We start from the raw sequence: 23,418 nt of genomic DNA on the forward strand, positions 1-23,418 counted from the left end.
ACTCTGTCTCAAAAAAAAAAAAAAAAAAGAAAGTACAATGATGGTTGCCAGAAGCTGTGAAGGGTAGTTGGTGGGGGTCGGGTTGGTTGATGGGTACAATAAAATAGAAAGAATGAATAAGATTTGATTCATTTGATAGCACAACAGGATGACTACTCCATAATAATTTAATAGCATATTTTTAAATAGTATGATTGGATTGTTTATAACAGAAAGGATAAATTCTTGAGGTGATGGATATCTCATTTACCCTGTACAATACAATGTATTGTATGTACGTTGTATGTACGCCCGTATCAAAATATCCCATATAGGTCTGGTGCGATAGCACTTTGGGAGGCCAAGGCGGGAGGATCACCTGAGGTCAGAGTTCAAGACCAGCTGGACCAACATGTAGAAACTCCATCTCTACTAAAAATACAAAATTAGCTGGGCGTGGTGGTGCATATGTAGTAGTAGTAGTGTAATCCCAGCTATTTAGGAGTCTGAGGCAGGAGAATCGCTTGAACCCAGGAGGCAGAGGTTGCCATGAGCTGAGATCATGCCATTGCACTCCAGCCTGGGCAATGAGAGCAAAACTCCATCTAACAACAACAACAACAACAAATCCCATATAACCCATAAATACATACACCTACTACGTAACCACAAAAACTAAAAATTATTATTTTTTGAGACCGAGTCTCACTCTGTTGCCCAGGCTGGAGTGCAATGGTGTGATCTCAGCTCACTGCAACTTCTGCCCAGGTTCAAGCAATTCTTGTGCCTCAGTCTCCCGAGTAGCTGGGACTACAGGTGTACACCACCATGCCTGGCTAATTTTTGTATTTTTAGTAGAGACAGGGTTTCACCATGTTGGCCAGGTTGGTCTCGAACCCCTGAGCTAATTTTTGTATTTTTAGTAGAGATGGGGTTTCACCATGTTGGCCAGGCTGGTCTCGAACCCCTGACCTCAAGTGCTCCACCTGCCTCAGCCTCCCAAAGTGCTGGGATTACAGGCGTGAACTATGGCGTCTGGCCTTATTTCTTTTTAAAATAATTTTTAGGCCAGGAGTGGTGGCTCACACCTGTAATCCCAGCACTTTGGGAGGCTGAGGCACGTGGATCACTTGAGGTCAGGGGGAGTTCGAGACCAGCCCGGCCAACGTGGTGAAACCCTGTCTCTTCTAAAAATACAAAAATTAGCCGGGCGTGGTGTCACGCACCTGTAGTCCCAGTTAATCGGGAGGCTGAGGCAGGGGAATTACTTGAACCCAGGAGGCAGAGGTTGCAGTGAGTCGAGAATGCGCCACTGCACTCCAGCCTGAACATCAGAGCGAGACTCTGTCTCCAAAAAAAAAAGAAAAAAGAAAAGAAAAAACAAGAAATGACAGGCAGAAACAAGACAGGAAAATTCAGCGGAAGCTAAAACTAAGGATCTTGAAATATTCCCTAAAACAAGAAACAAATAATGAGAAAGCGTAGAAAAATTTGTTACAGTGTGGAAGGCTTCCACCCTTAGAACTTAACAAGGATGATAAAACAAGTGTTGTAAGTAAAAAGTATTGATGGAGACAATTCAGGAACAGGATTTACCTAAATACTTCATATGAATTGAATCATAAATGTGGCCTCTTGTGTCTTGCTTTTCTTACTTAATGTTTTTATGGTTTACCTTTATTGTAACATGCATCAGTATTACATTCTTTTTTATGGCTGAGCAATATTATATCATACGGATATACTACATTTTGTTTATCCGTTATCAGTTGATGAACTTTTGGGCTGTTTCTACCTTTTGACTGTTGTAAATAGTACTGCTATGAACATTCATGTACAAGTTTTTGTGTAGACATATGTTTTCATTTCTCTTGGGTATATACCTAGAAGTGGAATTGCTGGGTCATATGGTAACTCTATGTTTAACTTTTTGTCGAACTGCCAGACTATTTTCCAATTTGGCCACAACATTTTATGTTGCCACCAACAATGTATGAGGGATCCAATTTTGCCACATTCTTGCCAACATTTGTCTTTTTAATTATAGCCATCCTAGTAGGTGTAAAAAAGTATCTTATTGTGGTCCTGATTTGCATTTACCTAATGACTACTGATGTTCAGCATCTCTTCATGTGCTTATTGGCCATTTGTATTTCTCTAGAAAAACATCTATTCAAATATTTTGCTCACTTTTAATTGGGTTGTCTTTTTGTTATTGCATTATAAGTTATTTATATAATCTAGTTACTAGATCCTTATCAGATCTGCAAATATTTTCTTTCATTCTGTGGATTTAAACTTCTTGAAATATTCTTTGAAGCACTATTGAACTACTTTTAACAAATATTTATCTGGGCATGGTGGCTCATACCTGTAATCCCAGCACTTAGGGAGGCCCAGCCAGGTGGATCGCTTGAACCCAGAAATTCGAGACCAGCCTAGGCAACATGGCAAAACCCCATCTCTACAAAAAAAATACAAAAATTAGCCAAGTGTGGTGGCATGAGTCCGTAGTCCCAGCTACTCCAGAGGCTAAAGTGAGAGGATTGCTTGAGCCGGCGAGTTGGAGGCTGCAATGAGCTATGATGCACCACTGCATTCCAGCCTGGGCAACAGACACCCTTCCTGAAATAAACACATTCATTAAAAAGACAAATATTTAAAAATTTTAAAGCAAACCAGATTAGAAATGTGTAGTTGGTGTTCATTATTTATTTATTTATTTATTTATTTTGAGATGGAGTCTCGCTCTTGTCCCCCCAGGCTGGAGTACAGTGGTGCAATCTTGCTCACTACAACCTCCACACCTCCTGGTTCATGCGATTCTCCTGCCTCAGCCTCTAGAGTAGCTGAGATTACAGGCATGTGCTACCATGCCCGGCTAATTTTTGTATTTTTAGTAGAGACGCGGTTTCGCCATGTTGGCCAGGCTGGTCTTGGACTCCTGACCTCAGGTGATCCTCCCACCTCGGCCTCCCAAAGTGCTGGGATTACAGGTGTCAGCCACTATGCCCAGCCGCCTTACAGCTTTAGGAGCAAACGACTGTATACAGACCATGTTTTGAAGCTTCCAAACTGAGTCTTGAGTTCATTAAGGGATCCATCATAGTGATAGCTATAGCTGTTACAGCATTTATATGCCAGGCGCTGTTTGGGCACTCTACATGTATTAACCTGTTTAACTCTCATAACAATCCTATGAGGTACAGACTGTTACCATACTTACTGCACAGATGAGAAAATGGAGGCAGAGAGGGAGGGTAAGTAATTTACCTGAAGCCAAAGAGTAGGGTACCAGAGATGGGCTCCAGCTTTTGTTGCTTTCAACCACTTGCTATATTGCCAAGGTGGAATTAAAACATTTCAAAGAATGCCTCCTCCCTCGCTTTGGCGAGAGTAGTGTTTTAATGGTGTCTGTACTGTGAACATTTTTCCTGTCCTTACCGCTCCAGAAACTAGTAGTGCTCCCTGTCCAGGTGTCTTCGTTGCATATTTGCCTTCCCAGTCTGGAGTCCACTCGGCTTCAAGATCCTCTCTCCTCCCCGTGGGTCTGAGCGAGGCTTTAATGCTCTTTGAAGTAACAGCGAAATAGTCGTATGTCTCCCAGGTAGAGTGGTTCTAAATTTTTGGTAGCCAATGTACGCTGAGGAACAGCGGATTCAGCCCAGGGAGGCTCAAAGCTGAGCCGTGGGTGGAGCCAGCGGAGGGGGCGGAATGAGTCGCGGCGGCGTACCTACTGTGTGCCGTGTGCGTTGCCTGGAGCGGAGCTATGAGCTGGACCTGTCCGCGTTGCCAGCAACCCGTTTTCTTCGGTGAGGCCCGGGCTGCAGAGGGGGCGAAGATGGGGCGAATGGGAGCCGCGTCCCTGAGGACGCGAGGGCTGGCCACACTATGGTCCCAGAAACCCTTTTTCACTTGCAGCGGCTGGTAGTCTACGCACCACCCGCACCCACTCGGGTCTTCTCCCTTCCACCGAGAGCTCTGTGGGGAGTATGAAACCGGAGCGGGATGGAGCTGGCCTCCTGGAGACACTCCTCTCCAGGGAGCAGGGCAGGCCAACCTAATTCCCTAGAGGGCTGAAGGGGGAAAGGAGGGGCCCCAAACTTGGACAGGCTCCTTGCAGCTCGGTTCCACTTTGTCCTCCATAGCTGAGAAGGTGAGCTCCCTGGGCAAGAACTGGCACCGCTTCTGCCTGAAATGTGAGCGCTGTCACAGCGTCCTGTCTCCTGGCGGGCATGCAGAGGTAAGGCCTGGCCAGGGAGTACTGTCCTGTTTACATCACTGCCTCCCACCCGCCAGGCACCAACCCCCAACTTCAGCCCTGGAGACCTGCCAAAGAGAACCTCAGTAGCCAACCCCAAGGCTACACACCTGGTGGACCCCACACCAGCCAGGATTTTGGGAACCTGGGTTGTAACTGTGGATCCCATGGCTTTGGGAGTCAGGATGGGTGGGAAGCAGCATCACCTCCTGAGCTGCTCTTGCTCTTCCTCCCTTGACCATAGTGGAAATATTGTCATGCCAGCCCATCCCCCACCCCTCCCAGGCCCACCAGACTTAGCCAGTGGACAGACACACCTGGTAGCCTGTCTGGAGGAAAGGCCTGTGGGGCATGGCTCTCGCTGGCCCTGAGTAACCCACTTCCCTCTGCTTGTGCCCAGCACAACGGGAGGCCATACTGCCACAAGCCATGCTATGGGGCTCTCTTTGGACCCAGGGGTAAGTACCAGCCTGAAAGGGGCCAGGGGTCAGCAGAACCCTCCTGGTGGCTGGGAGCTGGGGGCTCAAGCCTGACTTCCCTTATTCTCTCTTCAGGGGTGAACATTGGTGGTGTGGGCTCCTACTTGTACAACGCCCCCACTCCCAGCCCTGGCAGCACCACTCCTCTCAGCCCCAGCAGCTTTAGCCCTCCCAGGCCAAGGACTGGCCTCCCCCAAGGCAAGAAAAGTAAGTTAAGACTGCGCTCAGCTCCTCCTAGTCCTCCTCCTGACCCTTCCCCAAGCTGGAGCGGAGGGTGGGCCAGGTGGCAGTCTCCTACCCAGCCCTCTGCTTCACATTCTCACAACTTCGTTCTTAGCAAAGTCTTCTCTATCTACCTCCCGCTTTTTTTTTTCTCTTTCTTTCTTTCTTTCTTTCTATTCCCTCATGTCAGCTGCTGAGTTAAGATGTAAATTGTTGGGAGGCCAAGGCAGGCAGATCATGAGGTCAGGGGTTTGAGACCAGCCTGGCCAGCATGGTGAAATCCTGTCTCTACTAAAAATACAAAAATTAGCTGGGCATGGTGGCTGGTGCCTGTAATCCCAGCTACGGGGAGGCTGAGGCAGGAGAATCATTTGAACCCAGGAGGCGGAGGTCGCAGTGAGTCGAGGTCACGCCATTGCACTCCAGCCTAGGCAACAGAGCAAGACTCCATCTCAAAAAAAAACAAAAAACAAAAAACAAACAAACAAACAAAAAATAGTTAATTGGGCAGATAGCATTATCCTCTCTCCTTGCATCCTCGCATTTTACAGGTGAGGAAAGTGAGATCCAGACAGGGCAAATGACCTTGTCCATTCACAAAGCTAGTCAGAGGCAAAGCTGGCCAAGCACTTAGGTCTATCCCAGGCCAGGGCCGTGGAAGGAATAACCTACAGGAGAGGAGTCATTGGGATAAGGCCAGCCTCTCACATTCTCCAACTTTTCTCCTCTGGTCCCTGCTTCCTTCCCTCCATTCCCTGAAGTAGGCAGTGACGCTATGCTCCCCAACACCTGACACCCATGCCCTGGCCAGCTCCTGTATCAGCTCAAGTTTCCTGAGGATTGAGTTGCTAGCAGGGTTGGGATGGTGTGTACCTGAGCCCCTGGGAGGATGACAAGGAAGCAGGTAGTCCCTAATACACATAGGGATGGGGCAGGAGGTGGAGTCAAAGGGGGCTCAGTTCCGGGCCTATAGAAGACAGACTCTTGGGTGCCTGGGTCGAGCACTCTGGAATGAGCATGGCTTTTGGAAGAGGACAGTGCCATATGCAGGCAGGTGCTGGTGGGCATCTCCACCTCAGACCTACCCAGGGCCTCTTCCCCTTAAAGGCCCTCCCCATATGAAGACATTCACTGGAGAGACGTCGCTGTGCCCTGGTTGTGGGGAGCCTGTCTATTTTGGTAAGTGACAGTGGAAAGCTTGGGGAGGGGGATACAGGGTGGGCAGCAAGGGGCAGGGAGGTGATCCAAGGCAGGTGGGTCTCCCTACTCTACCCCTAGAATGGAAGCACTACCACTTCTCTCCACCACCAGCTGAGAAGGTGATGTCATTAGGCAGAAATTGGCACCGACCCTGTCTGAGGTGCCAGCGTTGCCGCAAGACCCTGACTGCTGGGAGTCATGCCGAGGTGAGCAGGGCAGGAATGAGTGGTTATGTTGGGAGGAGGCTGGAAATGGGAAGAGAACCAGGCTGAGACAGCTCTCTTTCTCTCTGTGTCTCAGCATGACGGAGTCCCCTACTGCCACGTCCCCTGCTACGGCTACCTGTTTGGCCCCAAAGGTGGGCAGCCCCATTCCAGACACTGGGCCTAAACTATGGCATGTACATGGTCTGTGGGGATGTGTGGACAGCTTCCCCTGTGGTTAAGCATACCCTGCCCCCCACCCCAGTTCCCTCCAGCCCTGAACCCTGCACTACAGACCCAAGGCCTTTGGTGATAGGGCTCTCTCTCTCAGGTGTGAACATTGGCGATGTGGGCTGCTACATCTATGACCCAGTGAAGATAAAATTCCAATGAGACGCTCACAGAAAAGGTCACCCTAACTCAGGCCTCCCATCATGCCCCTCATGATCCAATGGGAGCTACAAAAATCTCCAGTCCCATGGGGGTTGGGGATGGTGGGATCGTGGGGACCTGGGCCTAGGTTCCATGGTAGGCCAGAGAGTCTAGACTTTCTCTGCCAATTTTTCCCTTTCCCATTTCTATCTGGTTAGTGAACAGCACATTTTGAAGGGTATCCTCCTCCTGGCCATCACAACCCCCTTCCCCAGCACATTCTAGAGCTTCAAGGTACTCATAAAATTTGTGTTTATTGAATTTCTGCCTCTCTGGCTTCTCCAATAAAATGTTGGCTCCCATGCCTTCAACTCTTCTTTGGGCATGAGACCAGTGGGTTGGAGGATGGGGAGTGTAGGGGTTGGGATGACATGCATTGGCCTGCAGGGTGCCTCGGAGGTAGCAGGGCCAGCCATGAGAACAAAAAGCTATGTTCTTTTTGTCCCTTGGGCCTGGCATTGGCAGTCCTAGCACCACACAGTGGACAGCATGCCCACTAGCCCCATTGGTACCAGAAGTCTCATATGCTAGTCCTTTCTTTAGCACCATCTCTAGAAGAAGCAGAAGCACCTTATTCAGTAACTCATTTGAGCATGGCAACAGATCCTATGGTAGAACCTGCCAAGAGGCTTCATTATCCATTTGGGAAATGAACAGACTGAGGCCCAGAGAGGGAAAGCCACATGCCCAAGGTCACACAGCAAGTTAATGGTGAAGGTGTTATCAGAGCCCAGGGCAGATTCGGTGGCTTCCTATCCAGGGCTCTTCCCACAGCTCTTCACCACTGCCCCAACCCAAGGGGAACCTTTATTTATAGAATCCTCCCCAGCCATGAGAGGGGTGCCCAGCAGCCACTGCATTCTGGGAAGTCAACTGTTCCTAGAAGCCAAATAATCAAGGTTGGATGAGCACAGGGAGAGGGTACTGGCGGCAACTCCAGCCCTAGGCAGAGGGTTCGATACTCCCAGCCTGAGTTGCAGGGCCTGCCCTTCTGCTCTCCCAGCCCCTGCTGCAGAGCTTCTGTGGAGGGCCTGCCTCCACTCCCACTTAGTTCTGGACCTGCTTCATGGGCATCTCTTCCTCCTGAAGACTGGTTGGGGCACTAGGGAGGAAGGAGTCGTGAGCAATGGTGGGATTTAATCCCCGAGCCTACCACCCCAGCCTGCACCATCAGGGCTGTCCCAGGGCTCTCCCTAGTTTCTGATATACAAATCCCTATACAAGTGACTCACACACATGCTTGTGCACACCCCTGATGTGTAGGCATACTTGAGTGTGCACACATACACGTCTTCCTGAACAGCCTTATGTATTTGTGTTCATACACACATATGGACTCATGTACACATTTATGCTTGCAGTTTACATACCCCCCAATCATGCACCCTGAAACACTCACCTGTGCACACTCACATACATGCACCAAGTACATATGTGCATATATTTTCCTGTCTGAATCCTAAAGTGTTAGGTATCTGAGCACCTGCATCCATAAGAATGTGCTCACACGTACACAGACACAGTCCTGTGCACACACCTCTTTCTCTCCACGTCCTGGATGGTCTCTGGCAGCTGTGCCTGCCTCGTCTCTGGCAGCAGGAGGGCGGTGCCGGCAGCCAGCAGGGCGATCCCCCCATAAGCAAGCTTGGGCAGTGACAGCCACACTCCATCCAGCAAGGCCGCCAGTGGGGCCAAAGAGCCCCCCAGCCGGCCCACCAGTGCAGTCAGCCCCATCCCTGTCTGTCTGTTCAGAGAAAGAGGATGAGGGAGGCAGACAGTGTTCACACCTACCTGGGGTCATGCCCCACAGGGCTTCTCTCCAGGGTTGGCAGGCCCTGATACTCCCTTCTCCCCATATAGCTAAGAAAACTAGGACTTCTTTCAGTTGGTTTTCCCACCCACCTTCAGGCCAGGAAACCCCAAGCCAGCACCCACCAGAGGACAGGGCCCCCATTCTGACAGAGTACCAACCAGGTACCACTGAAAGAGAAGACAAGCCACCAGACTGGGATAAGGAAAGAGTGATGTGGAAAGAAGAAGGTCAGTAGTTTGTACAGGCCCTGCCATGACCAGATGCTTAGAAGTTTCCTTTTCCTACCTCCCAATAGCTAGCTGAAAGACCCCCCTGGGCCTTTCAAGGGGTTGCCCTTGGGACAGTCCTCAAGGGCATCTCTGCCTTCCAGGGGTGAATGGGATGGGGGTGGGCAGAATGGGGCTTCTTGGGGCTGTTTTCTTTTTACTATTATTATTATTTATTTTAATTTTTTTAAATGTATGTGTTTATTTGAGACAGAGTTTCTCACCCAGGCTAGAGTGCAATGGCATGATCTCAGCTCACTGCAACCTCCATCTCCCAGGTTCAAGCGATTCTCCTGCCTCAGCCTCCCAAATAGCTAGGATTACAGGCGTGCGCCACCACACCCAGCTAATTTTGTATTTTTAGCAGGGATGGGGTTTCACCATGTTGGTCAGGCTGGTCTCGAACTCCTGACCTTCAGTGATCCGCCCACCTTGGCCTTACAAAATGCTGGGATTACAGGCGTGAGCCACAGTGCCCGGCCTTGGGGCTGTTTTCTTAAGGAGGTCCAGAAAGTATGTCTGATGTGGCTTAGGGTCACATAGTACAGAAGATAAGATGCCCTGCCTTCTCCAAGACTAGGGCAAACACAGAAGGCCCTGATTAGTTCTGTATTCTGGGTGTAGCGTGAAGAATGAGTGAGAGGCTGGGTGCAGTGGCTCATGCCTGTAATAGTGCCTGTAATACCAGCACTTTTGGAGGCTGAGGCGGGAGGATCGCTTGAGGCCAGGAGTTTGAGACCGGTCTGGGTAATATAACAAGACCCCATCTCTACCAAAAAAAAAAAAAAAAAAAGGACTGAGAGAGACCAGGCTGTGGCGTGTGTATGTAGAAGTGTTGGTTAAGACACGTGACTAACAAGCCCCATACCCCAGGTTGGTTGCAGGTTTCCTTACCTGAGCACCGTAGGGTACAACTCCGAAGTGAACAGGTAGACAGTGGTGAAGGCAGCTTCAGAAAAACCTTTCCCCATCACTGCCAGGACGGTGCTCCAGGACTTCATGTCTGGAGGGAAGCGGGTTCAGATAGTGAGAGGGCCTTGGAGGAGAGCCAGGGGTGTTCTGGATAGAGTGCAGAGTCTCCAGAGTGGGCTGAACTTAAGTGGCAGAGAGTCTGAGCTCACTGGGTAAGAGTGGGGAGCTGTGGGGAGGAGTGGATTCTTGGCCAGGAGGTAGGTCTCCAGGGAGTGGGCAGGGTTCCTGGCCCAGCTTCTGGGGTGGGCAGAACCTATGGGACTGGGCTCACCGGAGGACACTAGCAGTCTAGTGCCAAGCGCCAGGGCCGTGCCCAGCAGTGTCCCGGCTTGCGTGAGGCGGCGTCCTGCGTGGCGCACCGACAGGTAGACCAGCAACTTGAAGGGCAATTCCACGGCCCCAAACAACAGCTGCGTCTGGTACACATTCAGCCCCAAGCCTGACACATCCAGACTCAGGCCGTAATAGGAGAAGTTCACTCCGAACCTGAAAGGAGTTGCAGTGCCACTCGGGGGACCCTCCTTCCCATCCCTCTTTGGCCTCTCTTCTTAGGAAGACTTGGCCTTTTACAAGGGCAATCTCCTTCCGTCTCCGTGACCCCCCTCCCACCACCAGGACCTTCCCTGACATCCATAACGCCCTCCGAGTGTGCAGCAGGCGCCAGTGGTCAAAGCGCCTTTACCCTAATTTTCACAGCAACCCTGACATGGAACTGACAACAGTCCGTTTTACAGAAGGGACACTGGGGCTCTGAGTGGCTAAGTGATCCATCCCTTTCCAAGTAAGGAAGTGGGAGTCTGAACTTGAACCCATGTGCCTCTGCTGCCTGCTTCATTTTCTGACTTCCCCGGGCAGATTGCCCACCGAGGCTTATCCTCCTGCTGTCCACTGTGACACTCTACTTGTCCCTCAGAGCCTTTCTCACACTCAGCACCAGCCTGGAGTTTGCTCCTCCCTCCTACCACACCCACACCAGCCTCCTCACCACACCACCACGCAGCACAGTGAGATGTGTCGGAGCCGTGGCGTGCGGAACAGGTCTAGGTATGAAGGTCTTCGGACCACCCGTTCCTCGGCAGCCACTTTGCTCACAGCCTGGTAGGGAAGGAGGTGAGGTTGTAATATCAGAGTTGGCTATGTGATCTCAACGGGATACAGTACTCTCCCCCCACCCCTCTCTATTCCTCCCATATGCAGTGGTAGGGGTGGAGATGCACATGGCAGCTGAGAAGAGTAGGTCTCAAATGATGGATGTGGCCCACCGGAGCCAGGTAGGACATCCTAAAGAGTTCAGAACTCTCCATGGGGGCCCAGGGGCTTTTCCTGCCATACATGGTGGGCTGTGGGAGGGGACACTTGACACAGCCCACCCCCCACACACACATACATGCATGCTCACAAACACATTCACCCTCACCTCCTGGCTGAGGCTGTCCTCACACACTGGCCGCCCATTGAGCCTGGCACAGTGGAGCAGGTACCTGTGGGCCTCTTTCACACGGCCCTGAGTTAGAAGCCAGCGTGCAGACTCAGGCACCCACCTAGGAATAGGCAGGAGGCCCTTCAGCCAGAAAGTCATGACCCTAAGCCACATGTTCCTGGACATACTACAGGCTCTCAACTTCCAGGGTCTTGCTCATGCAGTCTTCTCAGCCTGGAACATCAGCCCCTCCCCAAGCCCTCCACACTTGATGAGCTTTTATTCATCTTTCAATGCCCAATTTAAAAGCCACCTCTGGGCTGGGTGCAATGGCCCATGCCTGTAATCCCAACACTTTTGGAGGTCAAGGCAGGAGGGTGGGTTTGAGCCCAGGAGTTCAAGATCAGCCTGGGCATCATGGCAAGACTCTGTCTCTACAAAATATCAAAAAATAAATATTAGCCGGATGTGGTAGCACACGCCTGTAGTCCCAGCTACTCAGGCTAATGCAGGAGAATCACTTGAGCCTGGGAGGTTGCGACTTCAGTGAGCTGTGATTGTGCCACTGTACTCCAGCGACACAGCAAGACCTTATCTCAAAAAAAATAATAATAATAAAGACAATAAAACACCTCTTCCCACACTTCCTTGCCCAGGCCCAGGTCCTCCATAGCCTGGGAGTCCCTTACTCAACTGAATTGGCCTTACCCTCAAAACCAGCTCCCAGCACCAGCCACTCACTTCTCCCATGGGTGGCAGGAGGGAATAGGATGAAGGAGGGACAGACATGTAGACATATCCAGAAGGGTCACCCAAGGTCAAGTCATCTTTGGGAGGCAATGTAGTACCCACGCTACCTGTCCTCCCACTCTCCTGCCTGAGTTCCCCACCCCCATGCTGGCCCTGCCCCTATCCCCAACTCTGCAAGATGCCAGCCTCAATTTATGTTTGGCTCTTTGTCTCTCTGTATCTATCTTGTTCTCTGCTTCTCACTGTTCCTTGCCATCTTCTTTCTGTTGATCTCTGTCTCTCTGTCTCCTTTTCTCTGTCTCTTTCTGTCTCTTGGTCACTTACTCTGTTTCTCTTTCCCTTCATCTCTCAATCTCTCTATCTTCAAGTCTCAGGCTCTGATTAATCTCATCTTTGACTTCCTGTATCTCCCGCTCCTCAGCTGCCTGCAGTCCTCACCAGAGGCTGAGGATGCCTGGGGCACAAGGCAGGGTGACAGCTAGCAGAAGCCATCGCCAGTCCCGTATCAGGTACCCAACCAGTGCCAGCAGCATCACGCCTCCTGTCCAGAAGGTGCTGCTCAGGACTCCGGCCACAGTGCGGTGCTCCACATCCAGCCACTCCAGCTCTGGCCCAGGGCAGGAGACAGGAAGATGGTTAGTGAGGACCAGATGGGCTCAGTCTCACTCTGACAACTGCCTTCTTCCAGCCCTCTAGGTCCTGCCTGTTTCTTGCCTGCCTCACCCAGTGGCATCACGATGATGGTAAAACCAGCCAGGGCTGAGCCAGTGAGGGTGCGGGTGATGGCGAACATTACATAGCTGACGGAGGCTGCAGATGCCAGGCCCAGCACCAGGGTACTCACGTAGGCCACCAGCAGCAGACGCCTCCGCCCAAACCTGCAAAGGGGTCATGCAGGATCAGTTCCCTGTGGAAGGAGGTTCTAAGATCTAGTAGACTAGGCTCATACCCCAGCTAGTGGGGGAAAGTTCCCCCAGCCAGTTTCTGGTTTTTTTTGTTTTTTTTTTTTTTTTTGCGATTTTTTTTTTTTTTAAATTATACTTTGAGTTCTAGGGTACATGTGCATAATGTGCAGGTTTGTTACATATGTATACTTGTGCCATGTTGGTGTGCTGCAGCCATCAACTCATCAGCACCCATCAACTCGTCATTTACATCAGGTATAACTCCCAATGCAATCCCTCCCCCCTCCCCCCTCCCCATGATAGGCCCCAGTGTGTGATGTTCCCCTTCCCGAGTCCAAGTGATCTCATTGTTCAGTTTCTTATTGGCCCAGTGCCTCACCCCACCTGTCAGACAGATATCCAAAGGCCATAGCCCCCACCAGCACACCGGCGAAGAAGAAAGTGGATGCAGCTCTGTTCAGGCCTTTCTGCTCACACACCAGATCCCACTGCAAGGACAGGCAGAAAGGGACCTGCTGTGAACATCAGCCCTCTCCAGCAGGCGCCAGCTCCTCCTCTCCAGACCCTGGAGCCTTCTGAGGCAAGCTCTGCCGTTCTGGTACCTCTGTGCCAGATAATAAACCTCCCAGCGATTCATGCCAGTTTGGGGAATAGGAAAGTTTGTCCCTCCCCAGTCCTGCAGCCTCAGCTTCTTCCCAAGGAAGGCCTTGACCTGCTGCCTCCCAGGGAGACTCTGCCTCCACTGACATTCCACCTCCAGATGGATTATGTAAATACCGACCTGGGACTGGAAAAGAGGAAGGGAGAAAAGAAGGCCTCTATTGTTTCTCCACCTCTTGCTGCAGAAATCGCCTTCTCAGCTCTTTGTCCCAACTCTGTGAAGCCACTTTAGCCCTTCCCTGCCTTAATCACCTCCCAATTAATGATGATGATAACAGTTCTTGTGTAGGAGCCTGTTACTACAAGCCATGAACTAAAAGTGTCTTATATTCATAGCTCCCATCTACAGGTTGGTAAGCTGAGACTTTACAAGGTAAAGTAATATATCTAATGCCTATACAGTAACCACCCAAGGCAATGGCAGGGCTATCCCTCTCACATGTCTCTCAACTTCTGGACTTAAGTACCTCAGTTGCAGTGGTAGAGGAGAACTCTGAGTGGTCGTACTCCCAGCCCTGAGAGCAGGGCACTGTGGCAGGTTCATCCTCCAGCTCCCCACGGCTCTGCCTTTCTTCCCCCAACGTGGTGTTGGGGAGAGCCTGGGGGTAGGCAAAGTGGAGGCAGGAGCTAAGCGTGCCATCGGGCTCCCGGGGAATGTAGGCCTCCAGCCACGCATCCTGATGGCTGAAGTTGGCAGGGGCACCCGGCAGGGCACATCGGTGGGCAGGCACAGCAGCCAGGAAGATGGGCAGGAGGAAATGCAGTGGTAGCAGCACTCGGGGCAGGGCCAGCAGTGCCACATTCCGCAGTTGGAAGGGCCCAAAGCCGCCCACCTGCTCCAGCAGCTCCTCAAAACTCATGCTGCTCTCCCACCAACCGTTTCAGGTGCAGCCTCCCTCTAGTATCCAGCCAACTCAAACTGCCCACCGCATAGACCCTTGGACTCTGGAGGCGGGAGTGGATGGACTGAGTGGAGAGCCTGCAGCCAGAATCCAGCCCTCAGGGGCTGGCCCAGGACTGGGCCCTCCCCAGCCACCAGATCTCCAGGGACCCCTACCTGTCTTGCCTGGTGCCTGGGGGAAGGGGAAGCCATCCATTCAGAGGTCACTGGCTCGTGGCTCTGGGGCTTACCCATTAGTGTTCAAGGACCAAGGCTACCATGATGAGGTAACTGGGTGACGGCATAGGAGGTGAGCTCCTACCCCCTTGGTCAGCAGAGCTCCCAGGATCCCTAAGAAGAGGAGGCCCCTGGGGCCTGGGGCTAGCTCTCCCAGGGTGCCCTTTGTCCTATGAGACCTTAGATCAGCCTTGCCTATTTGCAGCTACAGCCATGGCCTGGCCGACAGCCCAGGATTCAGAGCTGAAAGCTGGATCCTAACCAGGTTTCCTTCTGCTGAGCCATGAGGCCTCCTCGCATCCCTCTCCCCCGCTGGGAGCTGATGCCTTGGCCTGAGACACACCTGTGATCACACTGGGCAACTTGACCTCTCTGAGGGTCCCACGCTCGTCCCATTCCCACCTCACTCAGGGACTCTCCCCATACATATGGTTCCAACTGCCTGTCCCATTCCCCTATTTCCAGCAGCTTCCTAAATTACCTTTTGGAGGGATAGGGAATGGCAGGGGGTGCATTGCCAAGGTCTTGCCATAGGTACCTGCAATGCCTAAGATTACCTTTTGGAGGGGTAGGGAATGGGGGAGGGGGCGTTACCAAGGTCTTGTCATAGGCACATGCAATACCTAAGACTCAATGTTCAATCTGACCTTCCCACTCAATTCTCAATCATGGTCCCTGCAGAAAAAGTACAGCAGAGACCAGCAATGTCCGGTTTATTCTCATCTGATTCTCCAAACACTTGGCTGGCAGACCCACTAGTTTAATCCAGCTCCTACTTTGAACAGGTCAGAAAACTAAAGACAGGGTGGGGACCTGCTGGGGTCACACAATGACTCAGCAGCAGAACTGAAGAAAAGAGCGGGTCCCCTGACTCCAGACCAGGAATCTCACTTTTGACCCAAGCTGCTGAGCTGGTGATGTCCCAGTCTGCTCCAGACTGGGCTCCCTGAGAAAGCTCTGGGAAAGGAGCTAAATCGATGGCATGGCATGTGTTAATGGGGGTGCTGACAGCCATGGAGTGAAGCAAGAGGCAGCTAATGGTGGTGACAGTGACGGGGTGACAATAAGAAGAGACGTTTGAGTCTCTAGTGCATCCTCGCCATTCTGAAGGGTACATAGATGCCTCAGACACAGTCCCTACCCTTAGGGAGCTTACAGGAGGGTTACAATAAGCTAACCCTCCCTGTCTCCAGTGTCACCCCTTTCAACCCATTCTCCACACACTGGCCACAGTGAACATTTAAACACAGATCTAAGAGGGTCATATTCCTGTTTAAAACCTTTCACCAGATTCTACTGCCTGAGGGGGAAAGTCCAGCTCCTTCGCTTGGCCCTTATGACTTCCCTAGGACCAGATTCTCTCCCCCAGTCCACCCCTGACCCCTCTCCAACATGCCCCCTTCCCTCTAGTTCTCTGCACACACCAGCTCATTGGCATGTCACGCCTTAGTGTGGTCCCTTGGACAATGTGGCCTCCTCCTCATTCACCAAGTGAATGCCCAGGCCTCCCTGAAGACCAGCTCAAGGGGAGATACCTCCACCCCTCTCATCCTCACTCACATGTGACCTCACACTGTTGGCTCCTCCCTCATTTAGTACTATGTAATCATATTATTAATATAAAATGTATACAGCACCATAACACTTTGCAGCTCCTGAGAGGTAAGTTTTGTGGTCACCCCATCTCCATGTCCCATCCAGTGGCTCCACAGGGTAATATTCTGAAGTTTTTCCACAGCCAGAGAGGACAGCTAACGAGGCCAACCTCAGCCATTGGCTGTGACCCCTTAGTTTTCACAATGGGAATTTCTTTCCTGCTTTAATATCAGAAATAGCTGATAATCATACAGTGGTTACCTCTCCCTCTTGACATTGGCTCTTAGGAAACTCAAATCTAAATCTGCAGCCCCGGCCAGACAGTGGCTCATGCCTGTAATTCCAGCACTTTGGGAGGCCAAGGCGGGTGGGTCACTTGAGGTCAGGAGTTTGAGATCAGCCTGGCCAACATGGCAAAACCCCGTCTCTACCAAAAATACAAAAAATTAGCTGGACATGGGGGCAAGCGCCTGTAATCTCAGCTACTCAGGAGGCTGAGGCAGGAGAATCACTTGAACCTGGGAGACGGAAGGTTGTAGTGAGCTGAGATCGTGCGACTGCAGTCCAGCCTGGGCAACAGGAGCGGAATTCTGTCTCAAAAAATAAAAAATAAAAAAATCTGCAGCCTCTTTCCACAGAGAGTAATCTGGCATTAATTTTACTTCTGGCTCCATCTTATTCCCTGGCCCTACCCCATATGGAAGCTCTCGTCTCTAATGTCATTGAAGAATGATGGTGACAGTGACCATGATGGCTGATGATGGAGCTGGACAGGCAGGTATGAAATGCTGAGTCTAACCAGAGGATAGATAGATCAACTCTGAATCACCAGTTAAGAGCTGATTTTGATTGTATTTTAACCATCCTCCAACCCCTCCAACATGGGAATTCTAACCTGAGCTCAGAGGCCAAGGTAGAGACCTTCATTTATACCCAACTGGATGGAGAGGAGCCTTGTGCAATGGAAAAATAACAACTCCTGGCCAGGCATGGTGGCTCATGCCTGTAATCCCAGCACTTTGCGAGGCCAAGATGGGTGGATCACTGGAGGTCGGGAGTTCGAGACCAGCCTGGCCAACATGGTGAAACCCCGAATCTACTGAAAATACAAAAATTAACCAGGCATAGTGGCTCATGCCTGTAATCCCAGCTACTCGGGAGGCTGAGGTAGGAGAATCGCTTGAACCCAGGAGGTGGAGGTTGCAGTGAGCTGAGATTGCACCACTGTACTCCAGCCTGAGTACAGTATAAGAATAAGACTTTGACTCAAAAAAAAAAAGAAAAAGAAAAAATAACTCCTTAATTGGAATTATTACTAGAAATATTGGAGGGTTCAGGAAAAAATACATTCTTGGAATAACCAATTTGAGATTGCTTGCAATAGGGAATTCTTACACTTTAGGCCTTTTACTATTTTGCCCCCTCCCCATTAAGTGACCACAGATGACCTACCCATCTTAACTGGGGCTTCAGTGACCATTAACCATTGCTGCAACCCATGTAATCATTTCCTACACTGTTGATGGTGGCAATGACAAAATCAATTGCAGTGGTAAGTACGGTGATGGATGGATGGTATAATAGTAAGGGAGGGTGGGGATCCTGGTGATGGAAGTGATGGTGACGGGGTGATTGAAGTAGAGATGAGAGGATGGGGCCAGGGCCACTGGTAGTAGTGATGTGGTCATGAGGGTAGTGGTGCTGATGAGGATTATGTGACAGATGTGGTAATGCTGGTGACAGTGATCTGGTGATGGTGGTGATGACACGATGGTGGTAAGGATGGTGGTGGTGATGTGATGGTGGTAATGAGGGTGATGGTGATGTGGTGATGGTGGTAATGGTGGTGGTGGTGATGTGATGGTGATAATAATGGTGGTGGTGATGTGTTGATGGTGGTAATGATGCTGGTGGTGATGTGGTGATGGTGATGATGATGGTGGTGATGTGTTGATGGTAGTAATGATGGTGGTTATGTGGTGATGGTTGTAATGCTGATGGTGATGATGTGGTGATGGTGATAATGATGGTGGTGGTGATGTGATGGTGGTAATGATGGTGGTGGTGATGTGAGGGTGGTAAAGATGGTGGTGGTGATGTGAGGGTGGTAAAGATGGTGGTGGTGATGTGAGGGTAATGGTGGTGGTGGTGTGGTGATGGTGGTAATGATGGTGGTGGTGATGTGGTGATGGTGATAATGATGGTGGTGATGTGTTGATGGTGGTAATGATGCTGGTGGTGATGTGATGGTGATGATGATGGTGGTGATGCATTGATGGTGGTAATGATGGTGGTTATGTGGTGATGGTTGTAATGCTGATGGTGATGATGTGGTGATGGTGATAATGATGGTGGTGATGTGAGGGTGGTAATGGTGGTGGTGGTGATGTGATGGTTGTAATGCTGATGGTGATGATGTGATGATGGTGATAATGATGGTGGTGGTGATGTGATGGTGGTAATGATGGTGGTGGTGATGTGAGGGTGGTAAAGATGGTGGTGGTGATGTGAGGGTAATAGTGGTGGTGGTGTGGTGATGGTGGTAATGGTGGTGGTGATGTGATAGTCTTCATGATGGTGTTGGGGATGTGATGATGGTGGTAATGATGGTGGTAATATGGTGATGGTGGTAATGGTGGTGATGTGGTGATGTGATGGTCGTCATGATGGTGTTGGGGATGTGATGATGGTGGTAATGATGGTGGTGGGGATGTGGTGATGGTGGTAATGATGGTGGTGGGGATGTGGTGATGGTAATAATGATGGTAGTGGGGATGTGGTGATGGTGGTAATGATGGTGGTAATGATGATGTTGCTGATGTGGTGGTGATGGTGAAGGAGGTGATGATGCTGTGTAAGCTCCCTGACAGCAAGGACCTTGTCTTTTGTTTATCATTATGTCTTCAAAGCCTAGTGGTGGTGATTGTATAGTTTGGGAGAAGAATGTCTATGATCTGAGCGAAGATGAAGCTAGTAATGGTGGATAATGAAGACAGAGGTGCGGACTGTGGTAAAATTGGTGATGGTGATCATGGATGGTGTTACACCACTTCCGGTTTAAAGGTGAGGAGAAATGCAGAAGATGCCACCTGGAGTTGCTGAAAACGGGCTTACGTCATATTACCTCTAACCCATGGCCATGCAGACACTCTCCTTCCATATCACCTCATCACCTTGGGCAATAAGCAGGCTCCTGAAACTCCTGAGGACTTAGAAAGATGGTTCTAAGTCCTTTAGCCTTGGGTTGGCCTCATCTCTTGTCCTGGCCTTGACTCATCAGTAGCCATGGGAAAATCTCAGCAGGCCCCAGTGTCTGGTGATCAGAGACACAAGACCCTCCACATTCCCACCCCTGTCTCTTTTCTGAGGGGCCCCTCTCTATCAACAAAGGCTCATCTAAATGTCCCTGGTCTGTGGCTCCCATCTAGCCCCTGACAGAGCAACCTTGCTCAAGCCGTGTATTTCTCTGTGCCCCTTCCCTCACACCTCTCTTTGACCATGGGACAAAGAAATGTCTTTCTGTGGGGGAACAGGGAGAAGGTCTGCCAGGGACCAGGGAGGCCCTTACATGCAGAGCATCAGGTAGTCCCTGACAGCCAAGCTGAGCCTCAGGAAGTGAATGTGCCTGACAAGTCTCAGGCTGCTGGGGGCAAGAGGTAGGCAGAGTGTCTCTGCAATGCCTTAAAGCCTTGTTCCTTGGCACAGCCTGCCCTGGCTCCAAGCCTGGCCCTGCTCCCTTGTCACTCCTCTCTTCCAGTCCACGATTTATGCCTGTGACTCCATGCAGTCTCGCCCCCCACACTTTGCCCATGCTGAACTCCATGCAGTCTCACCCCCCACACTTTGCCCATGCTGCTCCCCTGTCCCCCGGGAATGTTGTCTCCTCTCTCTGACCAGCTGCTGTTTGTTTGTCCTTCAAAATTCAGTCCAAGAGGCACATCTCTCTCTGGGGGTCTTCCTTGAAGCTCTCAGTCTGGGCTGGGAGTTCCTCCCTATGTATCAAGGCACATGCCACATGCAAAATGAAAGTTAATTTCCAATCACTTTTTTTTTTTTTTTTTTTTAGAGACAGGGTCTTGCTCTGTCACCCAGGCTGGAGTACAGTGGCATGATCATAGCTCAGTACAGCATCGAACTCCTGGGCTCGGGTGATCCTCCTGCTCAGCCTCCTAAGCAGCTAGGACTGCCGGCGCATACCATCACACCCAGCCCCAGCCACCTCCTTGAGGGCATGCTGTTCTTTGTCTCAATGCCTGGTCAGTGCCCAACATCTGGCATAGCCTCTAGCACATGTTGGGCTCAGCAATAGTCTACAGAATTAGTTAAATTAATGGGTTGGATGAATGAAAGATGGATTAAATAAATAATGAATGAATAATCCATGACATTCATTCATTCAATCTCAATAATCCAGAAAATTTAAAAATACAATAAGGTACCATTTTTATCTGTTTAATTGTTTGGGGGGTTTCTCCTAGAATTAGACTTGAAGAAGTAAGATAGGTTGGAGCCAAGAAGTTCTAGCGCCAAGTTTAGCACTATTTGAAATAGTGAAAATAGTGAAAAGTCAGAAAGGTAATGAAAAATCAATAAGGAGCTGGTTAAATAGATTATGGAACATTCATGCCATGGAATATGAGTAGCCTTTAAAAAGAACACAAGGATTCTCATCATTGCTGGTGGAAGTGTAAAATGATGTAGCAATTTTGGTAAAGTTTGGTAATTATTCAAAATGTTAAACATATCTGTACCATATGATCCAGCAGCAATTCCACTCCTAGGTATATACCCAAGAGAAGTGAATGCATACATCCACACAAAAACTTGTACACAAATGTTCATAGCAGCATTACTCATCATAGTCTAAAGCAGAAACAACCCAAAGTCCATCAACTGACAGATGGACAAACAAAATGTGGTATGTCCATATAGTAAAACATTATTTGGCAATAAAAAGGAATGAAGTACTGATAAATGCTACAATACGGCAGTACTTTGAAAACATGCTAAGTGAAAGAAGATAGTCACCAAAACATCATATATATACATACATATGAAGGGAGGACCACCTGAGCCCAGGGCTGGGGAGGGGCGTCGAGGCTGCAGTGAGCCATGATTGTGCTGCTGCACTCCAGCCCGGGTGACAGAGTGAGACCCTGTCTCAAAAACAAAAACAAACAAACAAACAAACAAACAAAACATATTTCAGAATAGTAGGTATAATATGTTCTTCTTTTTATTTATAATAAATATGTATATATAGACAGAAAGAGAGCTATTAATTACAAATAGGAAAAGGAAGGTCTGAAATGGTACACACCAAGCCATTTGCAAGAGTTACCTCTATGTGGTCAGCTTCGTGGATAGGGAGGGGGCTTTTGTTTTATAAGCCTTTAGCATTTGCCTTTTTACCATAAGTATGTCCTGCTTTTGACAGTTTAAACAAGAAGGAAAGTGAAATCATATGGAGATTCCACTGAAGGCTGATGAATCAGGGCCTAGAGCACGCTGGCATCCACGCCAATGGAAAGAGTGTCCCAGGAGCCATGATGTTTCTCTAATGCCAGGGAGTGGCCTTCTTGGAGGGACAGCTGGACTTTGTGAGTGTGGGCCTTTTTCCCTTGGATCTCAGGCAAAGCCAGGAGCCTGGCCTGGAACCAAAGTTGTTTATATATTGACGAGGTGAAAGATTTACACCGAGTGAACCTAGGGTTCAAAATTCACAAACTCCTACGGTATGTACACTAGAGCAAAGCTTCCTTTCTGCCCAGCTCTCCTGCCCCACGGCGGCCAGACACCTCTCACTCATTTCACCTCCTTTCCAGATATAAAGTTGTACATTATATGTATGCTTCTTTTTCTTATTCTTGGTCTTGGAGACTGGTCCATAAGTATATACTATACAAAGAGACAACTCCTCATTTATTTTTTTAGAGAAAGAGGTCTCATTATGTTCCCCAGGCTGGACTCAATCTCCTGGGCTTAAACAATCCTCCTACCTCAGCCTCCCAAGTGGCTAGACTACAGACACACCACAGCACTCAGCTAGCCTCCTTCATCTTAGAGTCTCACATCACCCCGTGGTGGGGGCCCCATTTTATGGGTGGACCATGCTCTACTGAGCAGCCCCAGTTGGGCATTTAGATTTCTTCTGAACTTTTATAGGTCCATAGTCTCTTATCCAAACTGTTGGGATCAGAAGTACATACATGTACGGTTGACCTTTGAACAACATGGGTTTGAACTGCACTGGTCTGATTTTTCTCAATAAAAGTCACAAGTTTTGTGCCTGCCTTTCCTGCTCCCCTTCCATCTCTTCTACCCCTGCCGCCTCTGCCACCCCGAGACAGCAAGACCATTCCCTCCTCTTCTCCTCCTCAGCCTGCTCAATGTGAAGACAGCGAGGATGAAGACCTTTATGATGGTCCACTTCCACTTAATAATATATTTTCTCTTCCTCATGGTTTTTTAAATAACATTTTCTTTTCTTTAGCTCACCTTATTGTAAGAATACAGTATATAATATATATAAAACATATAAAATACGTGTTAATCGACTGTTTATTATTGGTAAGGCTTCTGGTCAACAGTAGGCTACTGATGAAGTCTTGGGGGAATCAAAAATTATATGCAGAGGTTCAACAGCAAGGGGCTCGGTGCCCCTAACCCCTGTGTTGTTCAAGGATCAACTATATATATATATATATTCAGAAAGGCAATTTAGCACATATTCCATATATTATAAAATACCCTAATGGTGGGCTGGGCACGGTGGCTCAAGTCTGTAATCCCAGCACTTTGGGAGGCCGAGGCAGGCAGATCACCTGAGGTCAGGAGTTCAAGATCAGCCTGGCCAAAATGGTGAAACCCCGTCGCTACTAAAAATACAAAAATTAGCTGGGCGTGGTGGCAGGCACCTGTAACCCTGGCTACTGGGGAGGCTGAGGCAGGAGAATAGCTTGAACCTAGGAGATGGAGGTAGTAGTGAGCTGAGTCCACACCACTGCACTCCAGCCTGGGCAACAATAACAAAACTCCGTCTCAAAAAAATAAAAAATAAAAAAATAAAATACCCTAATGGGACCTACCCCATCATCAAACATGTTAATGTTTCCATTGCAAATATGGATGATAAGTGGAATT

General features: G+C 49.6%; 2 protein-coding genes and 1 long non-coding RNA gene across 8 annotated transcripts; 2 read left to right on the plus strand and 1 right to left on the minus strand.

Moving 5' to 3' along the window:
• The first annotated feature begins 3,607 nt into the window (after positions 1-3,607).
• On the plus strand, positions 3,608-7,078 carry CRIP3 (cysteine rich protein 3). Of its 4 annotated transcripts, none has more exons than XM_028847540.2 (8): positions 3,608-3,791; positions 4,128-4,222; positions 4,641-4,698; positions 4,795-4,926; positions 6,049-6,120; positions 6,220-6,347; positions 6,442-6,499; positions 6,676-7,078. In XM_028847540.2, exons 1-8 carry the CDS (start codon positions 3,749-3,751, stop codon positions 6,735-6,737), a joined length of 648 nt encoding a protein of 215 aa, XP_028703373.1. In that variant the 5' UTR covers positions 3,608-3,748; the 3' UTR covers positions 6,738-7,078. The 4 variants fall into 4 exon arrangements, with proteins under 4 accessions (XP_028703373.1, XP_028703374.1, XP_028703375.1 ...); XM_028847541.2 differs by having other exon boundaries at positions 6,253-6,347; XM_028847542.2 differs by lacking the exon at positions 6,442-6,499.
• On the minus strand, positions 7,012-14,850 carry SLC22A7 (solute carrier family 22 member 7). Of its 3 annotated transcripts, XM_077999919.1 has the most exons (11): positions 14,620-14,850; positions 14,030-14,161; positions 13,287-13,390; positions 12,721-12,875; positions 12,436-12,604; positions 11,245-11,368; positions 10,813-10,922; positions 10,099-10,313; positions 9,750-9,858; positions 8,314-8,520; positions 7,012-7,878 (listed from the first exon to the last, which is right to left on the minus strand). In XM_077999919.1, exons 1-11 carry the CDS (start codon positions 14,695-14,697, stop codon positions 7,824-7,826), a joined length of 1,458 nt encoding a protein of 485 aa, XP_077856045.1. In that variant the 5' UTR covers positions 14,698-14,850; the 3' UTR covers positions 7,012-7,823. The 3 variants fall into 3 exon arrangements, with proteins under 3 accessions (XP_077856045.1, XP_014991908.1, XP_028703371.1); XM_015136422.3 differs by lacking the exon at positions 14,620-14,850 and having other exon boundaries at positions 14,030-14,598; XM_028847538.1 differs by lacking the exon at positions 14,620-14,850 and having other exon boundaries at positions 12,712-12,875; positions 14,030-14,530.
• Positions 12,986-22,124, plus strand: LOC106997947 (uncharacterized). The gene is made up of 4 exons (XR_013416393.1): positions 12,986-17,053; positions 19,185-19,338; positions 20,342-20,531; positions 21,713-22,124. It is a non-coding gene; the product is annotated as an uncharacterized LOC106997947 (long non-coding RNA).
• The last annotated feature ends 1,294 nt before the right edge of the window (positions 22,125-23,418 follow it).

Source organism: Macaca mulatta, chromosome 4 (genome assembly GCF_049350105.2).
Source record: "Macaca mulatta isolate MMU2019108-1 chromosome 4, T2T-MMU8v2.0, whole genome shotgun sequence".
NCBI classification, from domain to species: domain Eukaryota; kingdom Metazoa; phylum Chordata; class Mammalia; order Primates; family Cercopithecidae; genus Macaca; species Macaca mulatta.